The 19,070-nt window shown below is 37.2% G+C and overlaps 1 protein-coding gene across 1 annotated transcript; it reads right to left on the bottom strand.

Moving 5' to 3' along the window:
* Positions 1-339: 339 nt before the first annotated feature.
* TAAR1 (trace amine associated receptor 1) lies at positions 340-6,199 on the bottom strand. The gene is made up of 2 exons (XM_069077273.1): positions 6,005-6,199; positions 340-1,492 (listed from the first exon to the last, which is right to left on the bottom strand). Exon 2 carries the CDS (start codon positions 1,354-1,356, stop codon positions 340-342), a length of 1,017 nt encoding a protein of 338 aa, XP_068933374.1. The 5' UTR covers positions 1,357-1,492; positions 6,005-6,199.
* Between the last annotated feature and the right edge of the window lie 12,871 nt (positions 6,200-19,070).

Here is a 19,070-nt window from a genome sequence, read left to right as displayed (position 1 = left end):
AAGCACAAAAACGCTCAACATAATTAATTTTCTGTAAATAATTTTTAAAGGTCAATGACAATAGACGTATTAATGTTTCCATTTTTATAAGTCATTAATTTCTTACATTAGTACAGAATTCATAAATATAGTAGCAAAACCAATTTTAAGTTAAATGTATTTCTTTTTTTTTTTTTTAAGCAATCGGGGTTAAGTAACTTGCTCAAGGTTATACGGCCAGTTATTTCTGGGTGTGGTGCTGAGTATCTGAGCCCGGGATTCGATCTTCAGGTCGTCCCAACACTGGAGCCAGTGCTCTTACTCGCTGAGCCACCTGGCCACCCCTAGTTAAACGTATTTCTAAGTATTTTGTCCTAAAAATAATTGGCATCTAGAAGAGTCCTTTTTGAAAACTTTACCAAGGAAAATCATCTTTAGGGCCCTCCGAAACCATGGGTAGAAAAACGCATAAACCATAGGATTCAAGGTAGAATTTAAATAACCAAACCAAATCAGTACATCATTTAGAAATGGTGGGATGGTGTAATTCATAAAAGGATCAATGACTGTGCAGAGAAAAAATGGACACCAACAAATGAGGAAAACTCCCATCACAATCCCTAAAGTTTTTGCTGCTTTCTTTTCTTTGCTTCCTGAAAATTGGTGTTTCTCTTCAAATCCATTTTGGAGTTTCTGGTTTGAATTTTTTATTGATCTAGCTTGCCTTTTGGCAATAAAATATATTTTCCCATAGATACATAGCATAATAGATCCAGGAATATAGAAGGAAGTCAAGAAGGCCAGGATGCCAGATATTCTGCTGAAAAAGACAAAGCAACCTCCCTTGCAGTAAATGTGCTTATAATACAGCTCTTCAGCTCCTTTTAAGTTTAGTTCCAGAAAGATCATCCCAAAGGCAAAAATAGCAGGGACAACCCAGCTTATTGCAATCATCACAAGCACAACCAAGACATTGATCTTGACTTTATATCTCAGTGGGTGGCACACAGCATAGTAGCGGTCAATGGAAATGAAAGACAAGTGGAAAATTGAAGCTGAGCTTAGCATAATATCTGTGCTTGTGTGAAGTTTGCAAAAGACCTCTCCAAAATACCAGCACTTTTCAATTGATCTAACCATGCTGTAAGGCATGACCAAACATCCCAGTAGAAAGTCGACAGTAGCCATGGAATTGATTAGCATATTGGTTGGAGTGTGAAGTTGCTTGAAGTGTGATATGGATATAATAACCATAAGATTTCCAGCCAGTGTAGTGAGAATCAGAAGTATCATTACACAGTACATGGGAATGCGGATGATATTTGTCCAACTGTTCTTTATACAGGAACCATTTATGGCTTCATAACAAAATGACATTTTCTCAATCAAGGTCTTTGAGCCAGCTTATTTCCACCTTAGTTCATGAGAAGCTACCTGAGAAATATTAGTTCCAAGTCCATAATCAGAGTAGAATTGTTTCACCTTTTCAATTCAACATACCCATCCAAGAAACCTGAAAGAAGAGAAATCTAAATCATGAATGTGCCTGGTTACCCTCACTGCTGATAAAAGGGACCATGAAATACCGTTGAAATTTAACCTACTTTGGAATGAGTTTCACCTGCAAAAACAAAATTGTTAGAAATGGTTTACAGCTGAAAGATTTTAAAGAAAAAAAATGAAAAATATTTTAAATGTACTTTGGCAGAGTTGTATTGTCAACCCAATGGCTACTATTACAACAGTTTCCTTCATGTAGTCATTTCTTATTTAAAACACATCTTTTTCAAGAGTTTGGACTTATTAAACCTGAAGTTCAAACTTCCAGACTAGAATAGATGATGTCTTCAACAATGTGCCATCATGGTGTAGCTCTTTTGGACATGCATCTACCCAGAGGCAGGATGGTATAAGCGGTTAGATGGCAGCTCTTGGAATTAGGAAGAATGGAGTTTAGATCAGGCCTTGCTTCTTTCACATACTAACCCTGTGATCATGAGCAACTCACTTAATTTCTCAGTACCCCTGAGAAACTCTCCAAAATTGTAAATTTATATTGTATTTCCAATTTGCATTGATGGAAAGTTTCCACACCAGGAGTCTCAATAAGACCACAGGTTCCAACCAAAATAAAAATAACAATAATAAACTCAGATAAAGAGCATCTCAAAGAAACATTCTTTATTCTGCTAGTAACAACTATGACATACTCATAAAAGGTTTCTGAGACATCAGGAAAGAAGGGTAGAAAATAAATTTCTGAGATACTAATCATGGGCAAAAATGTTTCAAAGGCTTACTTTTTTTTTTGAAACTGCTTAAAAGTATCACAACACCCAATGTGCTGTAAATTAGTCATCTTTTTAACTCTTTCCTCACCTAAAGGGATGCTTTCAACTTAGCTTATAGGTAAATTGGTACTTCAAGGGACCATAGCTCCAATTTAATAATGGAAATTAATTCAAAAATGGGATTTACTTTATAGGAATTCATTTTGCTGCCAGCTTGCCTAGAACATCTGCTCCATATACCAGTGATATAGTTTTGGGAGGGACAAAGTGCTTTTTGAAAAATTATTCCATTGAGTGGGGAAGTTCAAAGCACCTTCCTTTCCCTCAGTTTACTATATCTCTAATCACTGGTATAGATACTCCCCAACAGTACAAATTGCAACCTATCTATGACCTTTCCTTACTTGAGACTCTAATCTATGTTTGCCCGAATAATCTCCATAGATGGTCTCCTCAACATATTGGAGGCATTTCTCTTGGATCTCTTGGATCTTTTAGAAACCAAACAGAGCATTGTTGGGTCCGATGTCCAGGTTATTGGCCAGTCCATCTCCTTTTCCAGTTACACATCTTTTGGGACACTTCTGGTCACTTTTCATGAATTAGTGCGTTACTGCTTATTCATACCCACTGTGTGCCTGTGCTTTGGAATCAGGAAGAGTGGCATTTAAGTCCTACCTTGCTTTGCATAGACCTGCTTATGCATCGCATAACCCACAATTCTTTTGGCAACTTTGATGACTATGCAGCATCAGCAGAAGACTGATGTTAAAAAAAGATGGCCCTTTGTTCCAGGGAGAAATTTGGGGTCACTGTTTGAAACATATGGCACTACTGACAATGGTTTCAGTGGAACCATGCTTGCTGGTACCACTTAGGGTAGCAATCAGATTAGTACATATCATTTTTTAACATTTAAGTTTTTAAATGTCCAGTTTAAACAATGAAATTTTTTTTGCTTAAAATAGGTGACTCTTTTAATTAAAGGATCTATTACGTTTTTATGAGTTGTCCAGTTATCTAAGAATGGGGCAGAATGGTATTATATTCTCCTTGAGTTTCTCATATGTCTAGCTACAAGTAAGAACTATGATGTAGTAAAAAAAAAAATACTGGTGTCCTGGCTTCTGGTATTTATTCTGCCAGCTGTGTGACCTCAACAAGGCACCTGACCTGACCTTTGGGGGTCCCTTTTCTAGATGCATCCTAGATGGCCTCTAAAGTCTCTTCAAGTCTCTTGTGTTTTTTATTTTCCAGCTATTATTTCTTTGTGACCCCATTTGGTATTTTCTTGGCAAAGATTCTAGAATGGTTTTCCATTTCCTTCTCTAGCTCATTTTTTTTATAGACGAGGAAACTGAGGCAAACCGGAATAAGTGACTTGCCGAGGGTTACACAACTAGTAAGTGTCTGAAGCCAGATTCGAATTCACAAAGAGGAGTCTTCCTGACTCCAGGACCAGCACTCTATCCATTGCATCACCTAGCTGCCCCTCTTGTGCTCTATATACCTATAAAAAGTACAAAATACTAACTTCAATGAATTTTTTTTCTTCAGAAGATGATTTAGATTAGCATTCTTAACCTGAGGCCTATGAACTTAAAAAAAAATACAACTGTATTTCAATATAATTGGCTTCCTTTTGTAATTTTATTTCATCTATTTAAAAACATTATTCTGATAAGGAGTCCAAAGGGTTCATGAAGGGGGAAAATAAAGCTAATAAAACCTGGTTTAGTCTGGATAACTTAAGAAAAATGTTCTTATCCAGTTAACTGGGATGTAAACATCTGAGGAAATCCATATTTAATATCTGGATGGAAAGAGCAAACAGTAATACACTAGATACCATCAAAGAGGTATGACTACTGGGACATAGTGTCCGGCACATAGCAAGTACTTAATAAATGTTTATTTGTTTGATATTGAATGATTGAAGGAAAATCCAAAAGAAGTTTCAAAGGGTAGGTAAGATTCAGTTAAGCAGGAAGGAGGAGACAAAGGGAATTAGGCATGGGAAGTTAGCGATTCTCATTGTGTTTTAAGAACAGTCGATATACTATTATTCTCACTGGAGAATAGGTTTCATGTGGCAAAAAAAAAAAATCAGAAAGATAGGAATACAATTTATATTTGAGAATGTGAGACAGGGTACTATAATCCAGAATTTTCCAGAACCATCATTTTGCAAGTTAGAGAAGAAGAAATCTGAGTGTGGGTTGGGTGGAAAAAGGGGGAGAAGCATCTGACAAAAGAAACTCCACTGGGGGCAGAGAAATACTTAACAAGTAAGGAATTGGGAGCAAGGGGACAACTGGGAGAAGGGATGAGGATGCACAGCATGGAAATAAGAAAGACCAAAGAATAGAAGATTTCAGTTTTTAAACAAAACCCAGAATATAGTTTGGATTGAATTCCAAAGTCTTTAGAAACTCCAAAATTAATGCAAAAGATTACCACCATCTCCTTCCCAACATGGAAAGAGTTTTCTAGAAAGATTAATTAGAACAAGGAAAAAGGTAAAGAGACAAAGAGTCCTGATAGGAGCATGGGAATGATGTCAGCATGATTCCATGGCACTAAGCAGAGGCTGCATTACCAAAATAAACTGTTTCTGCTATAAGAATAGGAACCACAATGCCAACACAAATACATTTATTTCCTTACATATATACATATATATACATAAGAGGCAAGTATGAGCAGGGGGGAGGGGGAGAACATGTTAACAAAAAAATTAGAATATTGTTACACTTATTCCATTGTATAGATTTGCATAATGTTATTATTAAATAATGTAAATACAGCTAAAGGTAAATAAAAAAATGTCATCATATATATTGAAACAGCACATGATATAGTGGCAATATTTTCTTAGCCAAAAATCAGAACATGTGGTGGTTAGGAATATCCTAAGAAGCAAAAAAAAGGTTATTTTTTTTAAAAAGCCACATTAAAAGTGGATATGCTTCAACTTGAGATTGTCAGTCACCATCATTGTATGGGACACAGAAGATTGAGTGATCTTTTAAAGTAACATATAGAGTATGTATATTTATACATCTTTTTAAAATGTGAAAATATGCCATTATTTATACATACTGAAACATACATTTTGATGGAAAGGCAAGAAGGAAATGTTTCAAAGCTAAATAATACCTTAAGTTCTAAAACTAGGGTAAAAAGTATATTTTTAAAAGTCTAAAAAAATATTAACTAAATATAATGGTAAAAATTTCAAATAGGAATTTGTGTCTTTAAAGATTCTAGTTTCTAACATCATTCTTTCTTGCTACAAAGTCACAGAATAATTTATTTTGAATCTAATTTCCATAAAATCTGGACAACCTCTTTGACATGCAATCCTTTCCTTATTTTTAAAGATTATTAGACAAAATGCAATGTTTTATAGCCTTCAAAAAAGAGTGAATATCTCTAAAACATATACTTGTAAAGCAATCCATTTTCAAAATTATAAATATTCCTTTAGTTCAAAGATGGAAACTAAAAGAAGTTTCAGTCTGTTAAACAGTCATAATTACAGAACTTTGTAGCTCTACATTGAATTAAGCTAAATTTTGATATATTGATCTTTACCAAACCACTGCTGCTTCATTTGATTTTATGTAAAACATAATCCCTCTCCCTCCAAATGACTCCTTTGAGCTATCAGATATCGGACCATTGGAGTCCTTTGGTTCTATTTCCTCTGTAGTGACTGTCTACAAACATACCTTCTCAGGAGTAGCTGGAACACAGAGAGACCAAAAAGTAATAAGCATGCACGAAAGATGAGTTCAGATGAATCCACAGCCCTGACTGCTGCTGATTTGAACCTGTTGCTACTTAACAGAGAACTGGATGACAGGATGACGTAAATATTAAACACTGAAAAAGATAAGCTGATAATAAATCTTTCTGAAGACAAGTTCACAGAGCTGAAAACGACAAATGAAAGTGCTTTTGTTCAAAAATGGAGCAGGGAGATAGAAATGAGCAAACTAAATAGATACATAAATATTACAACTTACTTTAAAATTTTACTTTACTTTAAAATTTACTTTAAAAATATTTTTTAAAATGTGCCATCAAGTAAATACTTATCCACTGATATGGCTTTAAAATGTCTCTTGTTTTCATTTAAGTGAATGATCTCAGCATTGCAAATGTCTGACATGTTAAAATAATTCACATTCAAAACAGGTGAAATAATTGACCTATTAATCAAGGCCAAACATTCCAATGTATCCAAGAGAATAGACAAGCAAATAAAAATTTCTTTCTGTTGCATTAGTTATATCGTCTACTTGGCATCTAACATATAATCAAAAGCCTTAGAAATGAGAGAAAAAAAAAAAACCTTCTGAGGGTCCATTGACCTATCTGCCCAGAATAAATCAGGTTTGCCTCATGCTTGACCAGGTAGTTTCTGGGATTTTACTGCCAAGTCAAAATAGGCTGGTTTGGGACAGCAGATACTGGTAGCTGTTTATTCAAATGTACCTCCAGAGTGTAAGCAGCAAATGCTTCACATGTTGTGGCAATTGGTTATCACAAGGTTTTTTTAGGGGGTTAATCATCCAGAGGAAAGATTGAGATTGAAAGTAGTCCAAGCAAGGAGTGGGTCAAGTATGGTTTCTGAAAGGTCCAAAGATAGATGACGAGATGACAAAAAGAACAGAGTAGCAAGCCAGGCTGGGATCAAGCAAAGAAGTGACTTACAGAGATCTAAAGCAATGTTTAGGTGGGCAGTCTCCCTCCCAGCTTAAAATCAGTCCCATTCCTTGAGAAATTTGCCTTTAAATTTTTCATTCAACCCAAGAATACTCAGAATTAGGTAAGGTTGTGTCTGGAGCAAATGAAATGCTCCGTGGAACAGGAAAACAAATACCTCTGTCTCTATATTCCACCCTCAGTCTTTGGGGCTTTTGTTGTCCATTTCCACTCCCACCCCCACCCCCCAACCAAAGGTGGAGCTTTAGCTTTTTAACCAGAGACTTCCCAGAAAATATCAGCTTTGGGGTTGCCTCAGGAGTCACTTTAAGTGGAACATTCCAAAGTTCAAGACTTTAGAGATGAAATCTTTTAAAAAGGGAATTTCCTAAGCAGCACTGCCTATGGGATAATAATAAGATTAATGAAATCAGGCATACATATGTAGTACTTTAAAGTTTGCAATTATATCATTGATTCTTACAATCTTTTGTATTAGGTGCTGCTATTTTTATTTTATAGTTGAAGAAACTGAGACAGAGTTTAAGTGACTGGTCTAGGGTCACACAGATAATCTCTGAGGTCTCATTTGAACTCAGGTCTTTCTGCCTCCAGGCCCAGTGCTCTATTCCCTATGCCATACCTGATATCCATATTTTTATTTAAAGGGATTGTATGGGAGGTGTCAACTCCCTTTTAACAACCTCTGTTGGTAGACATAAGCAAGCTATACCTAAGTTTTATTTTGGAGATTTCCCGGACTATACTCTGAAATGAAGACATAATGCGTCAAAGAGGAAAAATAACCTTTTTAGATAAAACCCCCAGGATTAAAACCCTAAGTGCAACTGATGGTATGAATCTAGAGTGTTGGGTGAGGGGGTAATCTTGGACCACTTAACATAGTTGCTAAGATTACAATTGGCTCTTTTAATAATGTGTTCTATTTTTTATATGCAATGGTAGATATTATGAACTAAATACATCTTCGATTTAATGCCTCACTGCAGGGACTGTATATCTAGGGCAGTTTGAGAAGTGAATGAAGCTTCTCTGAAAATTCTTGCTCGTGTAATTTCATGAAAGCCTTCCTCTGGGTATTTTAATATTTAAGAAATAATGTCACAGCATAGATGCTTTTTAATCCTATATCTCTAGGATTATCTCCATCTACGCTATTATTATCTACATTATTTCTTACACATAAAGCATCCTGAGTACAATGATAGTAAATGTCACATATGGCCCGCTAGGTTCTCAAGTACAGCCCTTTGACTGAATCCTAACTTCCCAGAACAAGTCCTCTTAATAAAAGGATTTGTTCTATAAAATTTCAATCAATGATTCAATCAAAAAGCCATACCCAAGGACCTAGAAGGCCACATGTGACCTCGAGGCCAAAGGTTCTGCACCCTTACCTAGATCTATATTTCCAGCCATATAGTGTGGTGCTACCCTTCATGTACTGTTTTCTGGGACTTTCTGGCCTACTTGGTGCTCACTGTGTATGATGTTCCATCCTCTAAATCAGAGCTTTTGCCCAAGCTATCTCCCATGCTTCAAATTCTTTCAATAAGTCTGCCAATAAACAGTTATTAAAACTTACTATGTGCCATGTGCTTCCTCAACTCCACTCCCTGAGAACTCCCAGGTCCCTTCATGGATCAGATCAAGCAAATGCCTCATCCCTCCCCCCCCCACCCCCAGTTGTTAATGCTTCCCTCTCCCAATAACTTGGTATGTTTGTATGTATCTTATTCTTATTGATCTGTAAGCATATGGCATCCCCACCATGGAATGTGAACAAATATCTTGAAAGTAGAGAATGGCTCATTTTTTCTAATTGTTTCCTCAGCCCCTAGAAAAGTAGCTGGTATATCATATAATGGGTGCTTAATAAATAAATGCCTACCGATTATTCACTGACAACTTATTTAAAACCAGAAAAGCAGGAAATGCTAGCAGCTTTTTGTGTACTATGGACTGATGAGATTGTCATTGACTAGTGGTAATTTCAACAACTTTTTTTAATGACAGGCAGTATGTGCACTAAAAAATATGCTGGACTTTGGATCAGAAAGATCTAGATTCAGAACTTAACCTTAATATGTAATAGGTATGTGACCAGAGATAAATCACTTAATCTATCTCCTCATCTATAAAATGGGAATGGTAATGCCTATAGTACTTTTACACACACAGTCATTGTGAGGTTCAAATGAGATACAGTATGTTTTTTAAACTTTAAGAATGATATAAATGTTATTTGTCATCCACTAAAACTTTTATAGTTTATATGTTATTTTTGTCAGAACAATATAAAGATATCCAACATGCACTATTACAGCTAAAATAAAATGAAATATATTGAAATACACTCACACAATTTACTTACAAGATATTTTATAGACCATTAGTTGTTGTTGTTTTAACAATGATCCAAGAATTCATCACTGTTCCTACTATAATAATTATCACCAGTCTTAGCAATACCACTAGCTACAGTATGTTTCCAATCAGTCCTTAGTCATACTACAATAGCAAACAGGCCCCCAGTAATTGCCTGCAAAATAAGAGGATACAATTTTATTGTAGACAGGAAGACAAAATGTCACCTGGTCCTCAATCAATTTTGACAAAGTAAATATCATAATCTGTTAATGGGCATTTTTTGTAGCTCTATGTAAATTGGTATCCTTCCATCATCAAATCTACTAAATGAATCAAACATTGTCTATCAGGTAATCAGATATTTAATTGACAGGTGGGCTCTATTTGTACTGGCAGGGTTTCAAAGTTTCTGAAAAGCTCTTTCAAAGAAAAAATATTAATGCAATACTGTACTCTATGTTACACACAAATCTTCCAGAAACAATTAATCTGTCATTATTGTACTCTAAGGATTTCTAGTTAAGCTAGAGACAGAGAAAAGGAGGGAGAGGAGAGGAGAGGTGAAGAGAGGTAGGAGAGGGGAGGAGAAGGGAGGAGAGGGGAAGAGAGGGGAGGGAAGGGGAGGGGAGGAGAAGAGAGGGGAGGGGGGGGGAGGGGAGGGGCCTAATAAACAAATAAAGCCAGGAAAGTCCAGATCCCCTGATTTACCAAAAGGAAGACCTGCTATAAAAGTCCTCTTTTTGTGTTAGGTAGTTTGAATATAAACTAGACCGTCAATTTCCCAGATGTTCTCCCCAATGTGAGTCACCACCAGTCCCTGTACACTAGGTCTAGACTCCTGTTTCCTCCCTATAATATGTGGTACTGCTTAGCCCAGATAAAGACCCTGACCTATTTCCACGTCTCCGACCTCCCTTTGTATTCTCAGTATTTCCACTCAATAAAGCTCACTTGGTTTATTTTGTCTCTTCTTGCTCCCAGCACTGTGACAGTGCTCATCAGCCAGGTCAGTTTTCTCCTTGAGAAGTATCAGCTGTTGAATAGTGTAGGATGAACAGCCTTGCCAACAAGAATTCCATACCCTGAAGGTAGGACCTCTCCATTCTCTCTGACTTTAGGGCTATGTCTAGGGACCTGCCCAGAATCACAAGCCCCTGTAGGGTCATGTAAATTGTCCATAGGGTCTAATTCCCCACTAGGTCCTTACTATAGGCAATGGAGAATGACCACAAAGCATAACAATCTTATAAGCAACAGATTAAACCCAAAGTGAATTTATGATGATGAATAAGGCTACAGACAACAAAAAAGGTAGGATCTTTTAATTTATAAAGAGGAGGAAGATAAAAAAGGATGAGACCTCTGCAAAAATAATGAATGACCGAAAGGTGTAGTTAATCAATGCTTATTTTGCTTCCAGTTTTCTCTGCCAAAGGGACTGGAAAAGACAACAAAAATGGCTAATAGAGTTTATATCCAAGATAAGTTGGGAGATTAAAAGAGAACACCTGTATATTCTTGATAAGTTCATAATTAGACCCACATGGGCTTCATTCTAAGGTATTGAAATGTATTTCCCCCTGCTGATGTAGATAGTAGCTATGCAGTGTTTACCTGTCCCTCCCTTAAATTTTCAGATCTTAAACGTCAAAAAGAGCTAGAAGAAAAAAGGAGGGAAGGTCTACTGCAAAGCAGCAGTTGTGAGAGGTCACACTCTGGTTGTGCTGACAAGACTTTTTAAAGAATCAGAAATCCCAGGGCACATCTCTCATTAGAAAGAGACCTGAGGAAAAGGACTGTTCTTTCCCACAGTCAGTCTGCCATGATATGGCACGGTCACATTCCTAACTGCAAGTGGCTAGCAATTAGAGATAAGAAAGCAAGCATTTAAGCCCTTATTAGGTGTCAGGCACTGTGCTAGGTGCTGAAAATACATCTACAAAAATGAAACCCTTTCTTCCGCCATTAAGGAGTTTACATTCTAATGGAGGAACTTAATGAAGTAAATAATTATCACCAGTAATGAAAGAAAACAGTCATCTGGAGCTTGGTAGGCTGTAGAAGCCTATACTTTTCCCACTCAGACTCCCCACCCCCACCCACTATGGTCTCTGAAAGGAAGACCCAGGCAGTCTAGCTCAAACTTTGAGTGGCACCTGGTGGTTTATGCAGATATAGCACTTGGGCTCCCTCTATATATAGTTGCATGAGGTCTATAGTATTCCTTTTGATACTTTCTTGTCAATTTGATACTTTCTTATCAATTGGTTTTTCTTTTTGCCATTTTTTTTTCTTCACTAGAATCATTTCCTTTCCAGCTAATGATTTAATGTTTGTTTTGTCACTAGGATCCTCTACTTCTGACCAATTTAGCTTGTTCTACAGGATTCAAAATGCATCTTGCCTGTGGTTGCTAGGAAATTAATTTCTGACTGGAGTGGTATCACATACTATTAACAACTTCTTGTAGTTACTAACAGAATTGTGATACTGATTATTTTGTTGCTTAACTGTACTAATATTTTATATTCCATTGATTTTTATTGCTATTACACGTATCATGTATTCTATTGCTAATGTATATAGCATACTGCTCTGTTGTATGTTCGATTGCTTATAATAATGCTTCATGCTTCTGTTTGCCTTTTTATTTTGTTGAATGCATTAACTAGAATTTGAACAAAATCATGTCCAAAACTTTTAAGAATATGGTATTCAGTAATGTTTATATAAGCATGCAGAGGACTTTTAATTCTAACAATGAACACAACATAGACATAAGGATGTTGTCAAAGCATTCAGTGAAGAGTAATTAAAAAGAATATGGGGATATGTGAAGTGTAGATATGAGGAGGTAAAGAAGACCCTGCTTGTCTTCTGTAAATTACCAGAAATAATTGCTCATTCAAAAGCATAAATAAAAATTGTGAAGTAAATTTGAAATTAATTTGGAAACCATGATGGACAAAAATGTCTTCCTATAGTGTGATAGTAATGACAATTAAAGATTCCCCTGTATTGGCTTGGTTTTCAAATTGATTGTGTTAAAGCCCAGAGTTTGTTAATTCCACCTGTGGGATGGGCTTGTTGATGTGAAAAGAAAGTCCTGAACTGGGAGGAGCTGGTGATGTAGATTTGGAGAGACAAGAGAGAGGCGGAAGATTTTTTTGGAAGCAGCACCTCGTAGAGAGAGAGAGACTAAGAGAATTGCTGGTGGCCGCTTTGAATTGCCCTGGACTTTTGAGACCTGCCCCCTGAGCTGCCAAGGACTGAGGAGACATGGCTGTTTTGCTGGTACTTTGTCTGTCTGTTTTGATGTTGTTTTGCCAGATTTGTCCACTGGTGAAAGACAGTCCTTTTAAGAAGCCCTGAGACTGTCCTGCAGACAGAGAGTGAATACTGTCCACTGGTGAGGGACAGTACTGTTGTTGCAGGGGTCTGGAGACTGTCCTGCAGACAGAGTGAATACTGTCCACTGGTGAAGGACAGTGCTGTTGTTGCAGGGGTCTGGGAACCTTTCTGTTGGTTCAGAAGCCCTGAAGAAGGATTTTCTTGTTGTATGTTTACAGAAATCCTGGGAGAGGGCTTTGCTAATGTGTTCAGGGGTTCTAGGACTGTTCTACAGACAGAGGACAAATTCATGAAGGGACTGGCAATGTATCTTATGGCCTTGCTAAGCCTTGTCTCCCCAGGAACTAAGATTGCTGAGAACTTGCCTCCTGTCAAGATGAAGAAAAGACCTCCATTTGGGTATTAAATGCTGTGTTTAAACTTGATGTAACTCTGGGGTAGATTCAATTGTGATCCAGGGGTGGGGAACTTTTGACCTTATGTTTGGAAACTAATCTACATTTGAGAAGAGGGGCTTTGTGGTGGACTTAATTAAGGTATAGCCTAGGGGTGGAGAAGTATTTAGAACAGAGACTTTGTAATTGATTAAATGATTGGAAAGTCCTGGGGTGGGGTAGTACTTGGAGATTATTTAATCACACTTAGTAAATGCTGTATTTGGAATGATGTCATGTTTTGATCTTCTCTGTTCTTGGTTTGTCACTAAATAAAATAGAGAGCACCTATGCTGGTATTTTGAACCTGGGAAGTTGCCTTCTTTTGGCATTACATTACACAAGCTTACTTTAATCAGTCAGACATATATCGTTTACCTTGTTCAGGAGAAAAGGTCAGCACCCTGAACCTCAAAGTATACAGGCATAATTATCAAGACAGAAACATCAAGTAGACAGATTTCCAAACTGTCCACCCATTACATCCATACCCAGTCAACATCTGGGTTTCCACATTCTGGGTTTTTCAAAGCCGGGGGACTCTCAACAACGGCTTCCCAGAATTCAGATCAAATCACAGAACACTTCTCAAAGTGAGTCCCAAAAACAAAGCTACACATTAGGGCTTATATACCTTCTCCTGGCTCAGAGAATGTAACAACCTCATTGACTCACTGGCCAATCAAGGAGTATCTACTGAAAAACAAGCCTCCCCCACCCCAGGCTTCAGGTGCACATTAGCCTAGGGGCAGGGAAGATCTTTAAATTTGCATTTCCATTACATATAGATATTTACAGTGGCAAGAATATTGACTTTGAAACCAGAGGACCTTGGCTGAACTTCCACTTCTGACAACTATGTACTTTCCAGGTATGTCCATATAGATGATGAAGTTGATGTACATATTTCCAGAACTAGCTTAGCATTTGGGAGGCTTCTGAAAGAAAATGTTTGAGAAAAGAGGTATTAGGCTGCATACCAAACTGAAGGTCTACAGAGCCATCATGCTGACTTTACTGTTTTATGCCTGCAAAATCTGGATAGTCTATCAGTGTCATGCAGAAAGCTGATCTACTTCATTTGCTTTGTCTTAGAAAGATTTTGACAATCATGGGACATTTAAGGTATTGGACACTGAAGTCCTCTCTCAAGCTGAACAGTCAAGCATTCAGACTCCACTGCAGAGGACACAACTCCAATGGGCTGGCTACTAACCCAAATGCCAAATGTAAGCTTACCTAAAAAACTATTCTATGGAGAAGATTCAAGGAATGCGTTCACAAGGTGGTTAGAAGAAGAGGCACGAAGACACTCTCAAGGTCTCTCTGAAGAATTTTAGTGTCAATTATGAGACATAGGAGGTGCTGGCACAGGTCCATCCAGCATTGCTCAGAAAGTGCAAGCATACCCCGTTAGGAACAGATAACTTCCATGATTAACATTACCCCTCTTTTATTGTGAGTTCCTTGAGGGTAGGAACTATTTTTGCCCTTTTTTGCCTTTCATTATTTATACTTCCAGTGCTTAGTACAGTGCCTAGAACATAGTAGACATTTAATAATAATGCTTCTTAATTTGATTTGGCTTGTTATTGTTCACTTCACTCTAAGTTCACACAAATCCTCCCAGTTTTCTATGAAACTATCCATTTTGGCATTTCTTATGGGACAATAATATTACATTGATAATAATATTATATTACATTAATATTTTATCCTTTTTTAGCAATTTCCCAATTGATGGGTACTCTCCAGTTTTTACCAAAAAGGGGCTGCTATTATTATTATATAATATTATATTTTATAATATAAATATTTTTATACACATAAAGGGTCTTCTTTGATCTCTTTGAAGTATAGGTCTATATCACTGGGTCAATAGATATGCACAATTTAGTGACTTTTTAAATTTAGTTCCAAATTGCTTTCTAGAATGGTTGGGACAATTCACAGTTCTACCAACAATGCAATGGCATACATGTCTTCCTGAAGCCACTCCAACAAATGTCATTTTCCTTTTTGTCATTTTTGTGAATTTGTTGGTATGAGATGGAGCTCCAGACTGCTTTTATTTTCATTTCTCTAATTACTAGTGGTTTGGTGCATTCTTTCATATGGTTGTTAATAGCTTAAATTTCTTCCTTTTAAAACTGTCTAGGGGCGGCCAGGTAGCACAGCGAGTAAGAGCACCGGCTCCAGTGTTGAGAAGACCTGGAGATCGAATCCCGGGCTCAGACACTTAGCACCCACCCCGAAACACCTGGCCGTGTAACCTTGAGCAAGTTACTTAACCCCAAGTGCTTAGGGGAGGCCAGGTGGCTCAACAAGTAAGAGCACCGGCTCCAGTGTCGGGATGATCTGGATCAAATCTGGGCTCAGATACTCAGCACCACACCCAGAAATAATAACTGGCCATGTAACCTTGAGCAAGTTACTTAACCCCGATTGCTTTAAAAAAAAAAAAAACTGTCTATATCTCTTGACTATCATACTAGGGAATAGCTTTTGCTATTTTTTGCTTTTTTTTTTTTGGAGGGCAACTGGGGTTAAGTGACTTGCCCAAGGTCACACGGCTAGTTTGTGTGTGTTAAGTGTCTAAGGCCACATTCGAACCCAGGTCCTCCTGACTCCAGGGCCAGCGCTCTATTCACTGTGCCACCTAGCCACCCTAGGGAATAGCTTTTGTTCATATAAATTCTAATTAGTTCCTTATACATCTTAGCTATGGTATCTTTATCAGACAAACTTGATAAAAAAAAAATTCCCAAATATTTCCCTTCTGATTTTAACTACATTGATTTTGTTTGTGTAAAATCTTTTATATTTTAAATTTATGTAAAAATCTTTTAAATTTATGTGAAATCTTTACTTCTAGGTAGTAAAAGTTATCTATTTTTCATCCTATGACTCTTTTTATCCCTCTATTCTCTCATGAACTTTCCCCCAGTCATAATCATGAAATATATTATTTTCATTGCTCCTCTAACATTCTTACTTCACCTTTTATGCCTAAATTGTATCCTTTTGGAGCTTAGCTTGGTATATGGTGTGAAAATGTTGATCTAGATTTAACTTCCTCCAGACTGCTTTCCAATTTTCCCAGGAGTTCTTGAGGAATAATTAGCCCTTACCCCTTACCATAGTATCTGGGACTTAGGGGCTTATCAAACACATATGTGACAGCATTTGTTTCCTTCTGAATGTTGTGTACCTATTTTGTTCCACTGATGAACTTTTCTATTTTTTTAAACCATTATTAGTTTTGCTGATTACTAAAAATAGCTGGCATTTATATTGTGTTTTTTAGTTTGCAAAGAGCTTTACATGTTATCACATTTGATACAACCTTGAGCTATTATAAACATTTTACAGATGTGGAAACTGAGGCAACTAAATGGTGCAATGAATAGTGTGCTCGACTTGAAGTCAAGAAGACCTTTGTTCAAATGTGGCCTCAGATACTTCCTGTGTGACCCTGGGCAAATCACTTAACCTCAGGTTGCCTTAATTTCTTAAACTGGTAAATGGGAATAGTACCTACTGACTTGATAATTTATGAAATAATGAAATGGGAGCAGGAATATTTAGTTCTTTGACTCTTTGGGTACTAACTGGGAAAGTCCATGATTGGCAGGAGGAAACAGGGTGGCAGTCACCCTTTAGGCCCAGAGGGTACAAAGACAAGTAGCAAAAGAGATACAGACAGATGTCAGATGAGAGGGATAGGACAATTGAAACAAGTAACATGAGGAAGAGGATAGGAAAGGAAAAGGCAGAAAGTATCACTCACATAACCTTGGATTAGAATTGGGTGCACTAGGCAGCATGGACCTGCTAGAAAAGGAAAAGTGCTCAGGAGGGCAGGAATTTGAGGTCTCAATTGTATAGGGTTTTGGGGAGAAATAGACTCTTACCTGTTCCACCCAAATCATCCTAAAAAAAAAAAACTTTAAAGTCATTATCTTAAAGTTATGTGCACCTTTTTGATTGATGTTCTGCTGGTCTAGAACTCTGGAGGTCTGAAATTTGTCTGGAATTTACATATCACAGGACCAGAACCCCAACGGTAGTGCCTAGTGCTGATTCAGCATATATTGCCAGGAAGTGAATTTTGGTTAATATATGATACAATTCATAAGTTGATCTTTGGGTTGGATTGTACATGACTTCTAGGTTCCTCTTTGCAATCTCATTTCCTGTTACTGCCCCCATTATACTGGCTACTTATAAATTTACTATACTAACAGAAGGAGAGGGCAGTGTGGTGGGGGGGAGGGGAAAGGGCAGTGGTCAACGGTCCCAGAAGAAGGTACAATTTTAACACACCTACCTTGTAGGGTGATTGTGAAGTTCAAACAACACATCTGTAAAGCACTGAGCACAGTGCTTGACATCTAGTAGGTGTTATATATAAATGTTTATCTGAGGCAGAAGTGTTCAGCAACTTGTCCAGGGTAACACAGATAATGTCTGAGATCATATTTGAATTCCAGATCCAATACTCTATACACCATGCCATGTAGTTGCCTCTGGTTATTGCTGCCTTGTGACACAGTTTGAGGTGTTACTACTAGGTCCCTTCCTTACCACTTTTTTCCTTTAGATTTTTGGCCTTTTCTTCATCTAGTTGAATTTAATTATTCTAGGAGATAGATGTATATATTTAAATATATATGCATATATATATGTACATATACATATATATTCTAGTAAGTTGATATTTGTAGATTTTACATACATATATATTATAAATATATAAAAGCAAAATATATAAATATATCTTGAATTTAATTATTTCTAGTTAGCCACTAACAATTACCTTAAGAAAATGTGCAAAAGTTAGCAAATCACAGTACTAATAACCAAATGTTATTACTAAAGCATGTAAACATAACTCATATAATTCTATATACTTTGAATGTAACTATATATAATATTAAGTGTTGTATATAACTTATGTGTTAGCTATGTCTTCTGCTGTTTCACCTCATTTCCTATTGTATTAACAGCATTCTAGTACTGCTACATGCTGTGCATATGCAATATAGTCTGTATATGCATTAGTCAGTCAGTGCAAGTAGCTTTATCAAGTGATACTTTATATTTGTACTACCTTAATGCATGTAGTATTAATATGGATATTAAATAATTGATACTATGGAATACCACCTTCTGATGTTGGGATAATTACCTCAGATTTATTAAAATCTGCACTTATCAGGATGCGTATGATGCATATCTGCACATGTTCATGTGTATTTCTTGCAATTTTTCAGGGAATGAAAAACCTTTCACAGAGGAAAGAAATCCCTGCTGATGCACCATCCAACTGCTCAGCACTTACCTGTCTTCCTCCTAGATTCTCTGGATCTCAGGTGAAAAAAAAATGGATACTCTCTCTCTCTCTCTCTCTCTCTCTCTCTCTCTCTTATCTCTCTGTCTCTCTCTGTCTCTGTGTCTCTGTCTCTCTCTGTCTCTGTCTCTCTGTCTCTCTCTGTCTCTGTCTCTCTGTCTCTGTCTCCCTCTCTGTATCTCTGTCTCTGTCTCTGTCTCTCTCTGTCTCTGTCTCTCTCTGTCTCTCTCTCAGTCCTCCAGCTTTCCCCCTCCCCCTATCCCCACAGTCTTCTACTGCTTCACATTAAGAAGGGCCGTGGAGAAGTACACTTACATTTTCCCCAAAGCCAGCTTAACAAAATATTGAAATGTTATACTTTGCCTGGCTGGTGGCCAGAAGTTAGAGCTGATGATCACTACCACCAAAGTTCAAGGACAAGGTGAGCTGAGTCACGGTGAGCTGGCTCACTCTCTATTATCTCAGAGAAACTCAGGAGCACTCAGATACCAAAAGACCTTTGAAAACATTTCTCCAAATTGAGTGTAAGGGGAATGGTCCAGGAGAATTGGGGATTAG

This window comes from Petaurus breviceps, unplaced genomic scaffold, assembly GCF_028583685.1.
Source record: "Petaurus breviceps papuanus isolate PSGF00001 unplaced genomic scaffold, PetGlider_PUasm1.0 90977, whole genome shotgun sequence".
Classification (NCBI taxonomy): domain Eukaryota; kingdom Metazoa; phylum Chordata; class Mammalia; order Diprotodontia; family Petauridae; genus Petaurus; species Petaurus breviceps.
This window is presented reverse-complemented; position numbering and strand designations above follow the sequence as displayed.